This window comes from Rutilus rutilus (genome assembly GCF_951802725.1).
Source record: "Rutilus rutilus genome assembly, chromosome: 1".
Classification (NCBI taxonomy): Eukaryota; Metazoa; Chordata; class Actinopteri; order Cypriniformes; family Leuciscidae; genus Rutilus; species Rutilus rutilus.
Window position 1 is genome coordinate 63227606 of NC_140209.1, and position 20211 is coordinate 63247816.

At 34.8% G+C, this 20211-nt stretch overlaps 2 protein-coding genes across 2 annotated transcripts; one reads left to right on the forward strand and one right to left on the reverse strand.

Moving 5' to 3' along the window:
• Window positions 1–4: 4 nt before the first annotated feature.
• On the reverse strand, window positions 5–6598 carry LOC311304997 (uncharacterized protein; the record flags this gene model as incomplete). Its single annotated transcript, XM_084432421.1, has 5 exons — window positions 5–19; window positions 4318–5478; window positions 5634–6215; window positions 6400–6522; window positions 6587–6598. 5 exons carry the CDS (start codon window positions 6596–6598, stop codon window positions 5–7), a joined length of 1893 nt encoding a protein of 630 aa, XP_084288547.1.
• On the forward strand, window positions 6228–19291 carry LOC311295788 (uncharacterized protein). Its single transcript, XM_084417297.1, has 10 exons — window positions 6228–7155; window positions 8188–8310; window positions 8423–8565; window positions 9064–9210; window positions 10050–10199; window positions 10504–10557; window positions 14522–14591; window positions 14798–14922; window positions 15306–15510; window positions 18177–19291. Exons 1-10 carry the CDS (start codon window positions 7014–7016, stop codon window positions 18272–18274), a joined length of 1257 nt encoding a protein of 418 aa, XP_084273423.1. The 5' UTR covers window positions 6228–7013; the 3' UTR covers window positions 18275–19291.
• Window positions 19292–20211: the final 920 nt, after the last annotated feature.

The following is a 20211-nucleotide window of genomic DNA, read 5'->3' on the forward strand; positions in this document are numbered from 1 at the left end:
CACTCTATTTATCATCTTCCTGTGGATACAAAAGGGAAAGGATAACTTTTCACTAATTACATGATATGATGGTTAATCAAATTAACCAACAACAACCACATTCATCCATATTTGCTTTGAAAAGCCTCAAAATAAATATATTTATTCAATAGCATTACAATTGTGACAGTTGAGTAAAGCACTGAATAGAAGTGTCTGGATTCAGAGAGGGGAGACCTAGACGCAGAATGAGCAGGGGAGTGATATTTATTAACAGAAGTCACCCACAGCTGTCAAGTCGTTGTTTCTTGTTGACCCTTCTGTTTGGACTGTTCCTGCCTCACCCTATCTTGTACTGTACAAGATAGGGTGAGGCAGGAACAGTCCAAACAGAAGGGTCAACAAGAAACAAAGACTTGACAGCTGTGGGTGACTGCTGGAACCAATAGGATTGGTAATAATGTGAATAAGAATAATTATAAGATTATAAGATAAAAATAAGATAATTATGTGAATAATTAAGTGATGATCACCTGCTGTTAATAAGCAGAATCACTGAAGGAAAGATAAACACAAGATCTGACTTAAACCACAGCCTTTAATCATTAAATATAATAAATGGACATGGCAACACTACAAGAGCGAGCTCTGTGAAGTTGCCTTTCCAAGCATAAGCAAAACACGACTCCTCTGTCAACTTTGCTTTAGTTAAAATTGCTGAACATAACGAGTCTTTTGTTACTGTAATATTTGTTCAGAACACAAACTTTAAAAAAAGATGGGCAACGCACCTTCACTCTCTACCATTTTAGAAAAGTGAAGGCATGAAAAGTGAAGTGAATGCCCCAATATGGCGCTGACATCTTGGTGCCCGAGTCTGCATCATAGTGAGCATGAAGTGGAGCCGTGGTATCAATTCCTGCAGAATTGGTTAGTACAACAACTCATTATGTTATGAATAAATATGGAAATGTAGAAATTAAAGTTAAAGCTCCTATCTCCACCCCGAAAATCCCGGAAAAGTCTGTTGGTGCCTCAGCGACTATTTTGCTCAGAGTCACACCCACGTTTTTATAGCATCAAATAAGTAACTAAAACAAAACGTAAAAAAAAAAAAAAAAAAAAAAAACTAACACTTGAACTTACATCAGCGTGATTATTACCTAAAATTACAGAAATCATCTTTGGACAAAATTATTTGAAGTGTAATTTGATTGTTTACATGGAGTGGGTGGGGTTTATGACCTATAATGCATCCAACCACCTGGGGTGATCAAAACGTTTTGGCTTCACCTCTCAGGACTTGTGCGGGATGCATCTGAAATCGCATACTTCCCTACAATATAGTAGGACGAAAAACAGAATGTAACAAAAGAAGCATGTCCGAATTCACAGTACTTATAAAAGAGTAGGCAAAAAGTACCCGGATGACCTACTTCTTCTGGTGAGATTCTGGTGTCAATCATTGCAGTTCCGCATTTAAATACGGTTGTCACTCCTGAAACTTTACAGTGTGAACATGGCCTTAGTGTTTTTGCACCTAAACTCTGGAACTCTCTCCCCCGGTCACTGCATTAATAATATTTCTGAATTTAAATCGCAATTTAAAACATTTGTTTTCTGTATTGTAAACCCTAGTGAAAAAAAAGTATACTTTATTGTATTTGAAATATATTCCCTTTTTCAATAGTACATTGCAAATATATTTTTAAAAAATATACTATCTTTAAATATATTAAAAGTATATTAGCATCATGCTTTTTATCTATTTCTATAATACAACTTTTAACACACTTTAAAATAATAGTACTTTAGTATATTTTCTAAAAAATATATTTAAAAGAAAGCATACTTTTAACATATTTCTAACAAGTGCACTATAAGTACATTGGTAATAAATATATGCTTAATTACACTTTTAAAGAAATATGCTAAAAACAAGCATACTTTTAATATATTTCTAACTAGTGCACTATAAGTACATTGGTAGTAAATATATGCTTAATTACATTTTTAAGAAATATGCTAAAAACAAGCATACTTTCAATATATTTCTAACAAGTACACTATAAGTACATTGGTAATAAATATATGCTTAATTACACTTTTAAAGAAATATGCTAAAAACAAGCATACTTTTAATATATTTCTAACTAGTGCACTATAAGTACATTGGTAGTAAATATATGCTTAATTACATTTTTAAGAAATATGCTAAAAACAAGCATACTTTCAATATATTTCTAACAAGTACACTATAAGTACATTGGTAGTAAATATATGCTTAATTACATTTTTAAATAAATATGCTAAAAACAAGCATACTTTTAATATATTTCTAACTAGTGCACTATAAGTACATTGGTAGTAAATATATGCTTAATTACATTTTTAAGAAATATGCTAAAAACAAACATACTTTCAATATATTTCTAATAAGTACACTATAAGTACATTGGTAATAAATATATGCTTAATTACACTTTTAAAAAAATATGCTAAAAACAAGTATACTTTTAATATATTTCTAACAAGTGCACTATAAGTACATTGGAAATAAATATATGCTTAATTACACTTTTAAGAAATATGCTAAACACAAGCACACTTTTAATATATTTCTAACAAGTGCACTATAAGTACATTGGTAATAAATATATGCTTAATTACACTTTTAAAAAAATATGCTAAAAACAAGTATACTTTTAATATATTTCTAACAAGTGCACTATAAGTACATTGGAAATAAATATATGCTTAATTACACTTTTAAGAAATATGCTAAACACAAGCACACTTTTAATATATTTCTAAAAAGTACAATACAAGTACTTTGAAGTTTTTGTGTATTTAAAGAAAACATACTTATGTTGCTCTACTTAAAATAGATTTGAGTATGCAGTGTACAAATGGCTACTTTTGTAATTGTGATTTAAGTATTTTTAATTTAAGTTTATACAATGTTAAAGATAGGCACAATGTACAATAAACACAAATCCATTACAAATTTTACATCAACATCACACCATTGGAACACACAAGAAAATGTGTTTTCTACTGTACAGAAAGTGGCAGCTACTGGATTGTGATGTCACAAGTGGCAGTTTAACCACTACAGCCAAGTAAACACTGGCTATATTGCATGGCCAAAAATGGAAGTTCACTCACACTGCATTAACACATTAGAAGCATAATCAGTGTTCAAAAAAAAATAACAAATCATTATTGACTTTAGGGAGAAAAGCTGAAAAATAATTGGCATTGATATCTGTGAAGCTGCAGAAGTAGTTCCCCAGGAATCAGTTTTTAGTCTCTTTCAATATTGTTTGGAAGTGGAATGACATACAGTTTGTCCTTAGACCTAACCATAACACATTTACGTTTGAGTGATTGAGGATGGACAGCAAATACATAATTGGTATGAGACACTTCATTTATAAATGTTGAGGATATATTGAGCTGAACATCTCTATACAACTTTCCTCCACTCTTGGCAAGCTCTTTAACTAAAACACAGAATCTGTTTGTGGTGGATGCAGAAGATGCCCCATTCTCGCACGTGAAAGCCACCAGGGTCATAATTTCACAGAATGTTCCATTACTTAACTGTACAACAGAATTATATCTCTTTTTAAGAGCTGTGTTATTACAAGAATGATAAACAACACCGCTACAAATGAAACGGTCATAAAATAAACCCGAATTAACTTTGTTACCTGTAAAATCTTCAATAGCCATCCTCTGCAGCACAGATGTGGTACCTTTCTTTGGGCAACCAAAACCTCTGACATTATCTTGAAACTTCTTTGACTTCTTTGTTAAGCCAGATGTACTTTGGAGTTTGTCAAATAATTTCCGTATGTTGTCATTGGCGTTTGCCATGGTAGTCCCTGCTTTTGTTGAGAGAGCCCTCCACCTAAGGAATGTCTTCACTATTTGATCTTGCACATGTGTTGTTCCATTGAAAAACTTAAGCAAAGTGCCATTAAATGTTTCAAATGGAAATGTGGATGTTGCCCAGAGTGGTCCCCAGTTGCGCACACTTGCTGCTAAGTGCATTAACAAATGCACATTGAAAGAAACATTAGTAGCACCATAAAGTTTCTCAAAGTTACACACAAACTTTCGAAGAGCTTGTTCTGCCATATTCACATGGCTTAATTTGATGGCATCCTGAAGAAGAGTGTGCATTGAAAAAACTAATAAAAAAAGATGACTCCAGTACTTCTTTTTCAAAACACCACTTAAAACAGGCAAAGCATAAAACAACAAAAAAGACCTCCATTCAGATGCTTTCCAGAATTTTCTATCTTTCAATGATCTTGGAGCCCTTGTGACTTCCAAAGGTGGGTTAATGGCCATCAGTCCCTGGTCTATGTCATTGACCTTTGAGCCCAGGTACCAGTCTTCCTTATGGTGCTTACTGTCTAGCCACAGGGATGTAATTTGTTTAGTGACACCAAGGCAGACACTGTGCTGGTATTCTGGAACGAATCCATTGATCATGTGGAAGCTCTCAAGTTCCATCAAAGGGGATGGTCCTTTTACACCCATTACTGGTTTGGCAGGTGTTGCCAGCATAGCATGCCGGAAATGATCTGTCTCCGTCCTTAAAGGTGGTTCTGGTGTTTCCCAGATATATGGGCCACCACCGTGGTGGAGGCAGAAGTCACACCCATATTTTCCATTGAACTGCTTTGTGTTTCTCAGGAGGGGACGGGCAACTGAATCTGAGGAGCAGAGAAGGCAATGAACTTTGGCTGTATGCTCTATGTTTTCAGAGTCCCTCCATTTGATTCCAACCTGTTCTAGTTCCTTGAGCTGTGACACAAAAGCAGTTAAAAATGTGACCATATTTGGCTTGCTGTTACCAACCCATAAGCATGGTATGCATATGTTTCTTTGACGATCTTTTGGTGACAGCTCAATAATTTGACACTGGATTGGCCATATCTGAACATTATTACTTTTAAAAACAGGAATTCCATCACAATTCCACAAGATGGATATGTCATCAGCTCCCATTACTCCACTCTGTTTGATCTTTTGATATTCTGCCCCACACTGAATATCAGAAACAATGCCTGGAATTGATTCCCTTTTATTCAAATGTATCTCCGGCTTTTCCAAAACATCAACTATTTGGGCTGATAGACTAAGTACAAGAAAGTAAGATCCAGACCTTAGGTTGTTCTCTATGTCAAATTCAGCTTTACAAGAAGAACAGTTTTGTGGTGCTGTCTCAGTAGCTCCCATGTAGTTTTCACAGTTGATACAATAAAAATGTGGCACATACTGGCCAAATTGTCCATATGCTTTATGAAAAAGATATGAGGTTGCTGGCACCAAGCCAGGGAAATGTTCATTGAACATAGTAAGAAGATCCTGAAGAGCTACTCCTGTCAAATTGTGCCTCAGTACATATGACATGAGTAAAAGCAGACTCTGTCCCTTTGTGAGGGGAGCACCAGGGTATACAGGATCATCACCATGTTGATTCTGTAATAAAAGATAAGGCGGATCACATTAACAGCTACAAAACTGTATAAACCATAAGAAGAAATATAACTAAAAGTGTTGTTCTTTGAAGAAAGATGGATTACACAGTCAACATAAATTAACACCATGCATATAGATAATCTATAATTACGTACCTTCCTTTGGTTTGAATCTTCATTTCCTTGGTTCCTCTCTTTTCCGCCTCTCTGTTCTTGTCCACTTACATCTTCTTCCTCTCTGGACTCTTGTTCACTTCCACCATCTTCTTCAAGGTGTTCTGGTTCACTTTCATCATCTACCTCTCTGTCCTCTTGCTCAATTCCATCCTCCTCCTCACTTTCCTCATTTACACTTCCATTAATTTCCTCTCTGTCCTCTTGCTCATTTCCATCATCTTCATCTTCTTCCGCATTCACACTTCCATCGTCCTCCTCACCTTCCTCATTTACACTTCCATTATTTTCCTCTTCTTCCTCATTTACACTTCCATTTTCTTCCTCTTCTTCCTCATTTACACTTCCATTATTTCCCTCTCTGTCCTCTTGTCCATTTCCATCATCTTCCTCTTCTTCTTCATTTACACTTTCACCGTCCTCCTTACTTTCCTCATTTCCATTTCCATTATCTTCTTCTCTGTACTCTTGAACATTTCCATCATCTTCCTGTCTGTCCTCTTGTTCATTATCTTTTTTGCGTTCAAGATTGCTCTTCTCTTCATTAGGATTTGTAAAAAGAATCTGAAACAAATGTACACAAAAGGTAAGTGCAGCTTCACAAAACAAGTGCAAAAACCAAACAGCAGTATTTAGATATAGGCCAAATGTAATTCAATCAAAATATCATTGTATAAACAGCCCACCAACACAGTCCGGGGCACAGAGGTGTGCAAGGCTCATTCATTTGTTTTTTTCATTTACGTACCTTTTTATAACCTTTTCTTCTAAACAGAGTTGTTCGGGTAATTGGAGATCCATGAAGAAATCTCTTGTACAATTTCGTCTGTTTCTGTGGATACAGTGCCAACAAAATTAAGTAACTTAGACTCTGTTAAACATAGCTTAGACTAAGCTAGGACTAGTCCTTAGTTAAATTAAGGCATTTAAGTAACAATTTTAAACATGCCCTAGAAAAAAAAAAACATTAATAGTGTGCATCTTGAGACAAAACAATGGCTATGACACATTTTAAGATATGTCAGTGCAAGTTTATTTCAGTTAAAACTGCTCAAATGAGTTTGAATAAACATTTTATCTCCATGCATATTTTGTCTGGGCAAAAGTTTATTTTATTTATTTTTTTACATAAAAGTTATAAATAATAATTAATAATTCGTTACATTTATATAGCGCTTTTTCTGAGACCTCAAAGCGCTTTACATAGATGGGGGAATCTCCTCAACCACCACCAATGTGCAGCATCCACTTGGATGATGCGACGGCAGCCATATTGCGCCAGAACGCCCACCACACACCAGCTTACTGGTGGAGAGGAGACAGTGATGAAGCCAATCAGTATATGGGGATGATTAGGAGGCCATGATGGACAGAAGCCAAGGGGCAAATTTGGCCAGGATGCCGGGGTTACACCCCTACTCTTTTTCGAAGGACATCCTGGGATTTTTAATGACCACAGAGAGTCAGGACCTCGGTTTAACGTCTCATCCGAAGGACGGGAAGGGTATGTATGTAAATAGTAAAATAGTTATAAAAAAGTAATAAATAATAATATCCTCCTGGGACCCAGGAATGTCACAGCAAGTGAATAGGGAAAGAAATTATATAGCAATATTCATATGAAATATTAGATATTATTATGAAAATTTTGCCAAATATTACTCACATTATTCAACTTAATTTTTTATTACATGTTAATATACAGTACATGTACACATTTATGCAAATTAGATATAGCTTATAGATCCATTGTTTTAGATGGGAAACCCCATTTATGGCCATTTTACCCACATATTGCATAAAGTCAAATGGTAGCCTATATCAATTCATTCCTTTATATATTTTATAACATGACAATTAAAAGTAGCTTATACAGACTTTGTTAAAAAATATATATATCCTGAAGCATAAATATTGATTGGTGATAAAAAAGCCATGTCTTAAGTACACTAAAGTAAACATAGCTATACATATGAATAAAAAAATCTAAAAAACATCAACATCTTTACATTTGTTTCTTATGCTAACAATGATGACAAAAATACTATGTTAAAAAAAATGTCTGGGTCTCACAAGGATACCCTTAATCATTACGATTGGTAATACTGTAATATAATGTTTTTTGTTTACCTGATTCTGTTGAAGTTTTCTGTGTTTTGAGGTTCTTGACATATCTGGTGGAGTCCCAACGGAATTCAAATGTGTCTTATACTTGCGTTTTGATGCCATGATTATTTCAGGGTAGCCTACACCAAAATGAAAATGTTATATCTGTATTTATTACCGGTATATGGGTTTGAATTTGAGAAAAATTGGCGCCACGGTATTTGACCAATCATGTCTCGTAGTGTTGAATTCAGCCAATCAGAGCTGCAGAGTGTAGCCTACTCATTTCGCCTGAAGCTCCCGCGCTAACGTGAGGTTTTTCATAGCAGGAGACGTTACGAAGACACGATGGCGTTTCAATTCGCAATTTATTACTTGTTTGACAAATCGTTAAAAGTGGAGAGCACATCTATTCTTCTATCCAATGTAGACCAGCTAAGTCAAATTACATCGAAACCTGACCTTGATGGAGACGACGATTGGCTTGAAATAAAATGTCCTACACGTAAAGAACCAGAGAAAACGGTGCCTGCTAAAGTCCTGCTATTTGGAGGTAAGTTGACGTTAAGCCTGTTTTTATTTAAACACTTTCAACTATTTAATTGCGTTATTGAGTCACTTTATGTGTAGCTGTTGTAGGCTAAACTTCTTTACTCTTATATTAGATTCTTTCAAAGATCTCGTCTCAAAGAAAAATTTATTCCTTTTGGGAAGCGATATATGGAACAAGGACGAAAACAGGGGTGTTCGCATTAAAAAGAAAAGGTTGGACACCAACAACGTGGTGAAGGCTAAAAAAGCCAGGCTGGTGAGTGGATGTGCATAATTATTAGGCTAATTGTAGGCTATATTAACAAACTATACATCTTTAGAAAGGTCAAAGATTCAGTTGGATATTATAATAAATATTTTATAATGACAGTAATTTACTAATTTGCCACATGCTATTCTAAGTTGAGTCCATACATTAAATATTAGCCTCTCTATGCAATCTGAACACTTGTCATCAGGGTCCCTTAACTCTCTACCTCAGGTGTTTTAGTCCACAAATGTGCTAATTTGAAGTAAAATGAAAGATTTTTTAATATAAAATTTATTTATAAAGTAGTCAAGTTAGTACTTTGTTTCTTTCTATTTTTTACTCAAATTGGAGTATTGTAATGTAAGCAAAAATATTTTTTGTGAAGGCTGCCAAAACTATTTTTTAAATCAGACATACTGCATCAATTTTCAGTATGTCATCATGAATGTGACATTGTGAAGATGTTAACAACTGTTTGATTTATTTCTCACTTACTTTTTTCAGGGAAAGCAAACCAATATCAAAGAAGCAGCCAGAGACCAGATATTACAAAACCTGAAGAATTCCCTTTCTCAGAACAGGGCCCTGGCCCTAGCCACACAAGATCAACACACTAGCTCTGATGATGATTTTCCACAATGTCTTAATAAAGTAATGCATGCTGTTTTCTTGAGGATTTGGCTACATTTTGATATGCTTTATAAACAGAACTAGGGGACATTTACTTAGAAACAATGAAGCATTTCTATAGAGCTGGTAAGTCCCGCCCATCCGTAAAACCCCAAGTGGACCTCTAGGTTGAAAAATCGTCAATGCAAGTGAATGAGAGAAAATAATTATTTTCTGGTCCCGTTTGAATTGTGCCATTAATGTGAACATATGTTGTCTGTGAATTTTTTATATAATTTTTAATGTAACGAGTTTGACAGTATATGGTATGATTCTTTGGCTAGCAGTTGTGGAAAAGACATAACGAGAAAGACTACATGTCGCATATGTGACGACGTCACCCCATAACACATTTTACCTCCACAAATCACATCTATGGAGACAGATCAAGAAGCCTGTGTGTTTTGTACCCAAATGTCACCATTCAAACAAAATAGGCTGTTCTTTCTTCAGCTCAAACGCGTCGAAAGCAGAGAAGAGTTGTAGACCACAAAGTGCTCTCACACAAAGTCTAACCGTATCAAAATTCTACCCGCTAAATTGTAGCATTCTTTACACGAAAAATTATATAAAAAATTCACAGACAACATGTTCACATTCATGGCAAAATTCAAACGGGACCAGAAAATGATTATTTTCTCTCATTCACTTGCATTGACGATTTTTCAACCTAGAGGTCCAGTGGGGTTAGCGGAAGGGGCGGGACTTACCAGCTCTATAGCATATCACTTTAATATGTACTATTCTACACCCAAAGCTTTACAATCATATCAGGAGTCTCTCCTCACCCACCACTTATTAACATTTTTGTCCATGTAAAGCAAGCAACGATTAAGAAGGCTGCCAGACCCCTGGCATTCACTTCTGATCATGATACTAGATCTGATGAGGCCACAAACATAGCGAGCCATCTCTGTCCAGATCATCACACCAGTTCTGATGATGCTACAAACATAGGGAGTCCTGAAATGGTAAGTCCTTTGTTTTTTTCTTTAAAATTCTTTCTCTATTGATTTTCGAGAGGGGGTAAAATCTTTGCGTGACAGGGGGACCTGTCACTCAACCCGTCACCGCTAGAGGCAGCTGTCACTCGACCAGCCACCGTTTTATGCGCCTGCCACTCGACCAGCCACCGTTATATGCGCCTGCTACTCGACCAGTCATCGTTAGCTGCCTCTAGCGGTGACGGGTTGAGTGACAGGTTGAGCGGCAGCTCCCCGGTCACACAAAGATTTTACCCCAGATTTTCACTGATCTCTTTTCGTTTTTTCAAAGTTTCAGGCCAATGACTCGGATGAAGAGTGTGGTTTACCCTCAACTGAAACAAAGGCAAGTTGACTTTCTCCAAAGGTTATTTCTCCATTTCTGTCACCTGATGGGGTTTGGTTTTCCTTGTAGGGCTGCCCTCGACTAAAGACTTTTGCAGTCAATTAGTAGTCGTTCATTTAAGCAATTAGTCGACTAATATTGCGCGTTAATATTAATAATCCATAAATCTTAATAACAAGCCTTTAATTGTCTATATAGCCTATTACATAGCATAATCAGAGCTCAAACGCACGCATAAAGCTTGCTACAGTGTACCAGCAAATGTAATGATTATGAATGTGTCATGAAAAAACAGAAGGAGACTGTCTAAACATTTTAGTAATTTATTGTTAATGTTTTCTGTTTTTGGCTGCAGTAAAAAATACACATAAATGATTAAATGTGTGCTATTATTAGGTCCAAATTCAGTAAGCGCACTTTTCAAACAAATATTTGAATATGGAACTAATAATAGCACACATTTAATCATTTATGTGTGTTTTTTAGATTTGCCAATTTAAACATTAAGTTTCAAGAAAACCTCAATTAGGTAGTTGCACTGTGTGAATTTCAAGCAAAAATAATATTCGAAGATCGCTGGGTATTATTTGATTATTATTCGAAAAACGCTTGAAATTCCCATCCCTAATATGTATTTCAATGCTTTACAGGCTTTAGTGTGTTGTTTCTTTGACAAAATTGCTCAAATAAACAGTATGTCTGTTACAAAATGGATGTTTGAGCCTTGTTTAGCCTATTATTATTATAAAAAATAATTTTTCAAAACAACCACCGCGCCACCGCTAGTAGTTGAGAAAAAATTTAGGAAAAACGAAAAATAAATGAACGAACTGTAATAAATAAAGAACATGGTAGCATAATCAGCATCACAAACAGATTAAATGACATGACGTAAAATCTCAAAAGCTCCTATATTTCGCAGTAGGTTAATTTAGATTGATAATAACGGGTAAAAAGGCTAATACATTTTGTTTCTATTATTCTAACCCTCTAATAGCTTAACCCAAAATACAAGCTCAGGCATGCACTTCTGTCCATACAAACTCTGCTGTTCTGCTCTAGCCAGAGAATACTCCAGTTTGAGGAACACTTTAGTAGGCTAAGAAGAAGCAAATATATTTATTAACCCTCTGGGGTCTAAGGTGTTTTTGGGGTCCTTGAGATGTTCTGACATGCCCTGACATTTGTGCTTTTTTCAGTTGCTTATAAACATATTAATGGCAAAAAAAATTTACACACTATTTAGCACAAACAGGGCTACCATAATATGTGAGCAACAAGAATGTACATGTCTGCATTTTTGAGAGAATAATGTTTATGCGTGGTTATTGAAAAAACTAAAAACTAAAGTTTCTGAAATAAGGCCATAAAACACATACTAAATATGTGCCAATAAGACTTTTGTCTAATAGATGTCATTGCCTAGTGTTTTTTCTTCAAAATGATGTGAAAATCACCCTGCCTAATCATTCACATAACACAATACATTGATTTGAATTTTGCAAAGTACTTTCTGTTTGGAAAGGCAATATGCGGAGTGGGCGTCACAGATCATGCATATTTAGTGGTTCACACCTTAGGAGACAATGGGGCCTGCATACTTAATTAGCCATTCATTCAGGTGAGTCACTGAGCCACAAGAATGCAAGAGCAACAGTTGGAAGCATCTCAATTCTTTTTTATTTTTCCACATATTGTGCTTGCAATTTGGCCTATAATATCCAAGGAAAACATGTCTAGTAATTGTGCAGTTAATTCTCATACTGTATTTTCAGTTTTGGAATATTTATCCTCTCCCCAAATTTGTCACTAATAAAACACAATAAAAATTATTTAAAGAAAAGGCTTATATTTACCTTTTAATAGTTTGTTTACATCTACCTTGTAAATATATATTTTTATTAAAAAGGTTACAATTACAACAACAATTCAAGTGTAATCTTTCTTTGTAAAAACTAAAGTATACATTTTATCATACATATTTCAAAGTTAAGGATTTGATTGATTATTTGATTACTTTATTTTTGACAAAACATACTATATTTAACATGAGCAAATATTGGCAAACAAAAGCTTATTTGAGTTGGCAGATATTTTATGTCTTATATGTCTGTAACATAGGTCTTTCATTTTTATTATAAGAAATATAAATGTTAATTTGCAGTTTAATACGTTGCTTATACAAATACATTTTATTTCAACATATTTCAGTCGATTTTTACTCAGTATAGCAATACAGTTTGCTAAAACCGAAACATTCATTCACAAACAGAAACGCCTGACTGTAACGTTGTTTTTATGAAATATTAGGGCATATAAATGTTAATTTTCAGTTTAATACGTTGCTTATACAAATAGCCTACATTTTATTTCAACATATTTCTGTCGATTTTTACTCAGCTCAGTATAGCAATACAGTTTGCTAAAACATCATCATTCATTCACACAGAGACACAATTTAAATTTAAACTGTCTTCGTTTATCACAGCTCGCATCTCTGCGGCTGCCGTTCATTCATTCACAGAAACGCGATTAACTTGAGAAGGAAAAAAAACTTACTACATATTCGGATCCTCTCTCCTGCAATACCCGCACTCTGAGGTAGATTTTCCGTTATTATTATTCCTCACAGCGCTGCCAGATGGTGTAAACACGTAGGCTATAATGATCTGATTAAACTTGTGTTTTCTCGAGCTGATATGGGGGCGTTCACAGGATTGCCTCAGTAATTTGCGTTTGAATAGCACGCGCTCTCCGTGGGCGGAGTCACATTACATTTGAATGAGGTCTAATTAGCTCGACTGGAATCGCTCTCTTTTAATACAGATTTCACAAGATGAGAATATTTGTTTTTTATATAAATTACCTCATTTTAAAGAAGAGAATTCAAGCTTCATGCCTGTATGTCTGTATGCCTGTTTGACTCAGTATTCGCTGAGTTATTGTTCATTTTCGGACGCGTTTCAGAATGGTCTTCACTGACAGAGAAGGCAGAACTAGCATCACGTTTATTTTTCTTTATTTGGCAAAAAGCACAACAGTTTGTTTTTATTGTGAGTATACACAAAAATAATACACATTTAACAGAATCAATTGATGTATGAAACTTGCTTGTAATATCAAAGTCAACAGAGCAAAATTAATTTCTTTTGAACTGAACTGAAAAAAATCCAGCAAAACGCGTGGGCGCGTTTGCCGACCTCAGAGGGTTAAGTATAATGAGGTTGGGTTCCTTCAACTGTCCAGCCTATTAAAAATTGCTAGGCTATATAAGATAATTAAAAAAAATTGTATTGTATTTTGCCAGATTTTATAGTGTAAAACATATTCAAGTACGAATGAGAACCGTTTCGAGGGGGATGCCAGGTGTGCAAAAAAATAAAAATAAAAAACTAATATTTGAATGTTCAATTTTAAAATCGAATACCAACCCACCGAACAAATATTTGAATATCCGAATATACGGGTCCAGCCCTACGAATTACATAATCTGAGAATATTTATTTTCCATTTGAATTGCTTCATTTAAAAGTAGACATTACAAGCTTTCTATATATCTATTTCTCATGTCTGTAAGGCAAGTGTACGCTGAGTTTCAGCTCACTGAGAACGGGACGGCAGAAAACGCATCCTGATTGGTTTCTTTTCTTTCTTTTTTTTTTACAAAAGCTCAACAATTTGTTGTTATTGTGAGTTTACAGAAAATAAAAGTAGACCCTTTACATTACTCTGATCTGTATGATAAAAAATTACAGAGTATTTTAAGTTAAATGCAGTAGCTAAAGTCCTTAGCGTTAAGGCCTGCCGCTGTTTCAATGCAGAATTAAAATTAGAACATCATTAATTGTTACTTTTCTGTTACTTTCCCATGATGATTATTATTATTATTTGTATTATAACAAACATGTAAATGTGGTATAATGTTACTGTAATCAAAAGTTTCACTGTGCTTGTTTGTAAGCAGATAAAGGATGCTAACACTGGACAGAAAACGCTGCCCCAAATGGATGAAGAAATCATGGCATCCCTTCGTGGTAGGTATTCAGGTTGGCATTGGAGGGGTTGACATTACATTGCAAAGTCCCACAATGGGCATGATTTCCCTTTGCTTAACTTTAGTAACTTTATCCCTGTAATACTGGCTAGCTTTTACATTTCATCCATCTGTCATGTACTACAGATGCAGAGTCCTTTCTAGTTAAACAACACTAACTTAACTTTCCCCCTTATTTTCACGTAGAGCTCCCGGAAATGGTTAAATTAATGAAGGAGTGTGTGCAGTGTGTCCGGTCATTGATTTGCTCACCTGACGGAACCCCCTCATCGGCAATGTCATCTAATACAGTGGTCAATGAAATTGATATGGTATGTTACAATTAAGGGCTAATGTGTCTATCACTTAACAGCCATCATGAATTCATGGGTGTTTAGAATGTTGAATTTCCACCATGTAACTTTATGGTAAAATGGATCAATCTTAAAGTGATTTATCTGTCGGAACAGCAAAAAAGTACCGAATTCCCTACCGAGTCCCTTTCCCATTTAATTGAATTTGAATGGCTTATAGTTGACTGAAAGTTTAAACTGGCAAGGTTAAAAAAACGTGACAAAAACATTTCAAAACCAAGCTAGATTTAAGCATATTTTCACATTGGAATAATATTTATTCCTCAGAGATGGATGTCCCAACTATGTATTAATTTGTCAGTGGACTCTCTTTCTCTCTCCCTACACATCTCTCTATACAGCACCCCTTGGCTGGAACTGCAGTGATAGTCCCAAAGAGGGCCTTTCAGCGGCTGAACAGATCTCGTATGACCATTTTTGCCCAGGAGCTGGCTGTTCTGGTTTTCACTAGGGAAATCCTTGCAGAGTCCACCCTGACAGGGAAATCTGGGAAAGTGGACTCCCAAAAAAGTCAGCTTGATGTTGCCAAAGTGCAGGCCATAACAGGTTTGTAATTTTCTTGAGTTAACCCTCTGGGGTCTGAGGTGTTTTCTGGGCCCTGGAGGTGTTCTGACATGCTCTGACATTTGTGCTTATTTTTGTTACTTTTAATATTTCCATGGATAAAGTCTGATTACACTGTATTCACCACAAACTCTGCTACAATAATATCTCAGCAGCATGTATGTAAAAGTTTGTAGTTTTGAGAAAATTACGTTGTTGAAAAAAATAAATAATTGTAGTCACTAAAATAAGGTCATAAAACCCATACTGACTTATTGGTCACGTTATTATCATGTAGTCTACACATTTTGCTTCAAAACTATGTGAATATCTTCCTGCCCACTCAGTACATCACGCGAGTTGGAGAAATGTGTCACCTTTTTCAGACCTTCTGAGTTTGCACATAAGGTGGCCTTCTGCTGCTTGCAAACTGACTCTTTTGAGGAGACAGTGGATTTCCATTATTTTGGTGCCCTGATTCTACGCGATATGCGCGAATACACTGTAGGCTCACTCTCGCTCGTATCCAAGGTAAATCATCAACATTATCATCCCTTACATGTGTTTTATTTAACTAAATACTTAATAATCAGCTAAAACGCATGCGCAGGTCACTTTACTTCCTGAACAAGTGTGCACCTGAGTCTGTGTTGCTTTCACATTCACGCGAGCCGCGGCACGGTTCGGGAGCAACCAAACTCAGACCACCTCCTCCAGTTAGTCTCGGGTTCGGTACCCCAGTACGCACCCAGGGCCGCATGACAGCGTTCACATTAGCGATTTTTCATGCGAACCGTGCCCCGTTCCGAACTAAACTACCAGTGTGAAAGCACCCTAACAGAATGGATTTATTTACAACACAACATAGTCCTAAGATACAAAAAAACAGAGAGACGTGAACAGTCACACATCTTAGTTATCATTTCCAAGGTATTTGCTTCAGGTTAAAAACACAAAAATCTGTGTGAATGTTTTAGTCAGCAGGGCTCATCAGTGCCATCTGGTCCCTGTAAAAAAAAAAAAAAGTAACAAAAGACAAATGTGAACATGCTGATATCAAGAGAAACCTGCCAGATTTGGGGAAGAAAATTATTTTAGATCTAATTGAATTTTTCTGATTAAAATTGCCATTTAAAAAAAAAAAGAAAAAACCCTGTTTGTTGTGCCTTGTAGGCATATACTTATACGGCTGCATAAAATAATAATAATAATATTAATTTTACATAAATACAGGCAGCCTATAGCGATAAATCAATAAAAAGGAACACTTCAGTACACTGCACTAGAGAAACATATATGGATTATCATGTTACTTCAAATGTTTTCATTCGTTATGATGTTACAAAATGAGATTGGAGTAAAAACATGAAGCCTAATGTGTGATGCGTTTTGCTTTTGAAACGCACAGCACGTGCAGAGAACATTTACTGAAGCGACCGACCGACCGCTCCAAACTATGAAACATTATTGTTACCACATTATACATATCTACGTTTGAGCAGATATCCACAAACACAGTATTTAACAGTAAACACTGGTCTAAACATTATAAAATTCATCATGTTAGAATAAACACTCATATCAACCTAATTTTATATCATGCTGTTTAATTATTATCGAACATAAAAACATCCTTGTATCATACATGTATATTTATTTATCATTGAAAGGTTGCCTGCCTGTCTATTGTTCATATTTTAAAAAATTTCCATCGATTTCATAAAGTTCAGTCTGGCACCAGTTCAACTAGTACAATGTACAGTTTATGCACCAATAACACTCTAGCTAATATATGTGAGAATACATTTCTTACCTTCAAAATCGTATTTTCAAACCGCATTCTTCTTCGTCTGAGGTAAATCCAAGGTAAACTCATAGCCTGTCTTCCAAACTCGATGAAAAGCAGAGGAATGATGAAGTTTCTCTTCTCTCTTCATGCTTTGTTTTAAATTGATGAGGGAGTTTACAGGTTTTGGGTTCCTTCACGTGGACGATTAGCATGTGAATCGCTTGTGCGCATGTGGGTCTGGTGACATTAGAGATAATGAGCATGCGTTTGAGAAACTGTACCTCTCGTTGCTTTCATACGGATTACTTAAACAGAGAATATTTGGTTTTGATATGATTTACGTATTTTAAAAATAGAGACTTAAAGCTTTGTTAAGACAAGTTACAGTTAATTTTCTGTTGAGTTTCAGAATGAACCTAGTAGTAAAGAGGAAGAGATGATTTGGTTCACATGCCACATGAACTGAGGCACTACAGCAATCTGTCAAATTCATAATGAAATTGAGTTTTCCTTAACAATAATAAAAAACACAACTGTTATTGCCATTTTTTTTAATGAGAGGTACACTGCAATTTTTTGTTCATTCATCAAATAAAAAAAGCTAGACTGCAAAATGTATTATTGGGATTTTAAAACGACATTGGTTCATCAAAATGATCTTACATGTGTGTACTCGCTTTTGTTGCATACAGTATGTGTGAATACCGTATATACTGAAAGCATTATTGACATGACATACTGATAAAATTCCTCACTGCTAATCCTCGTGTACTTTTTATTTAGTAATACTTGTTTAATACAGGATTTTAACAGACTGAAGTAGTGGGAAAAAAAAGTTGTATGAACATGCCCTCTGACCTTACCTCGTTCACTTTAACAGATGCTGTTCTTGCAGAGTTTCCACACACAAGTGTGTCTGATGTGCGAGCGGCCATCAGGCGCAAGTGTAACAACGAGCATTTCAGCAAGAAAAAGTAAATAACAATGTGTAGTTTGTGTGTGGCCGCTGTTCCAAAATGTTTTTTTTTTCTCTCTTTTTTTTTTTCTTCAGTGTTCTTTTAATTTAAAAACATGGTTGGTACATTTTATTATGTTTTAAAATAATAAAACCGTGTACGAGATTTAAATAAACACTGTTTGTGTTGTCAATACCATGTGTCTCTGTTATTAAAGTTATGTTATTTATTGTACTAAGGGCCTTGAAAACAAGTGCATTCAGTATTGTGTAAAAAAAAAAAAAAAATCCCCCAAGAAATTCAGTCTTCAGTATTCTGGTAAGATTTTTAAAATACTGCATTGTGACGATGTAATGTTTAAAGTATATTGTACAAAGTATAGCTAAGTAATATTTGTTTATTAATGTGCATTTGTTATTGAAGACAAAGTGTGCTATTTGTAGTATTTGGATTAAGCCAAAGGTATTACGGAGAATATCATTTTTACTCAAAAATAATAGACTTGTATATTGCTCGTAATGATTTTGTAATGTACTTGTAACACAGATAAAGTACACTTTATTGTCACTAATCAAGTATGTAACTAGTCCCTACACAGGCATATACTTAAAGTATACTAAGTATACTTGAAGTTGTTCCAATTTAGCACACAAAAGTACACTAAATACACTTAAAGTTATGCTTTACTACAATTTAAATACAACTAAAATATACTCAGTACAAAATTAGTTGTTTCAAAATAGCACACTTAAAGTTAACTAATCCTTAACACACTTGAAGTATACTTATAATTAGTGTGGCTGCAAGTATACTTAGTATATATTTTTTATACATTTACGGTATATTTCTTGTATGTTTCGAAGACACTTGTAATTAATTTGTAATGTACTTGTAACACAAATAAAGTACACTTTAATACACTAATCAAGTATGTAACTAGTCCCTACACAGGCATATACTTAAAGTATACTAAATATACTTAAAGTTGTTCCAATTTAGTACACAAAAGTACACTAAATACATTTAAAGTTATGCTTTACTACAACTTAATTACTACTAAAATATACTTAGTACAAAATTAGTTGTTTCAAAATAGCACACTTTAAGTTAACTAATCATTAACACACTTGAAGTATAATAATAATTAGTCTGGCTTCAAGTATACTTAACATATTTTTTTTTCACCAGGGGAGGGTTGCGTTACGTTACGTTAGGGAAGTGCTCAGCTGCTGGCGCGTTGATCGAAAATGAAGCGGTCTAAACCTCTGGTGCACAGGGACAAAAACGGAGAAAGGAAGAAGATAAAAAATAAACCTCAGTATAGAGTAAGTCTTCTCATCTTAGCTATTAAGGTGTCCAATGAAATAAATTTACTTAGTATTGTAGCCTACATCACCTAATATTGGACGTTTCATTGCTGTCACTATAAGCTATAGTTTATATAGTTACTTTGAAGGTGAATAGAAATGGCAGAAACAACTGTTAATATTTTATTATTTGAGATAGAACTAAAAGAACTTAAATATTTAAATTTTGTAGTGGTACATACATTATCCATAATAGCACATTTGTTTGTAGAAGGTATAGTTAAACCAGTTTAATGGTCATAATTTGCTTAAATTAATCCAATTTGGTAAATATCCGTGTCATTCTTTGTAGAATTTGTGTATAAACAATTTACAGTTGATTCTTCAAGTCATAATTTGCTTGTTGAAGTGTTGGAGTGACTATTAGAGCATTTTTGTTTGTTCATCAATGAACATTCTTTGTAGCATTTTTGTATGTGCAATTTATTAGAGTGTATCATTTAAGTAATATTTTGCTTGTTGAAGTGTTGGAGTGACTACAGGTGAAACTCGAAAAATTAGAATATCGCAAAAACTCAATCTTGCCTAGGGCAACCAAAGGGCTAGAGCCGGCCCTGACACAACCAACACTATCAGATCACCTTTTCTCTTT

What these genes read in the sequence shown, in the direction of transcription:
- LOC311295788 (XM_084417297.1), top strand. Translation starts at nt 7,014, where the DNA reads ATGATGGACAGAAGCCAAGGGGCAAATTTGGCCAGGATGCCGGGGTTA. An exon ending in ACATAGGGAGTCCTGAAATG is followed by an intron (nt 10,200 to 10,503) that starts GTAAGTCCTTTG and finishes GTTTTTTCAAAG; the next exon opens with TTTCAGGCCAATGACTCGGA. An exon ending in AATCATGGCATCCCTTCGTG is followed by an intron (nt 14,592 to 14,797) that starts GTAGGTATTCAG and finishes ATTTTCACGTAG; the next exon opens with AGCTCCCGGAAATGGTTAAA.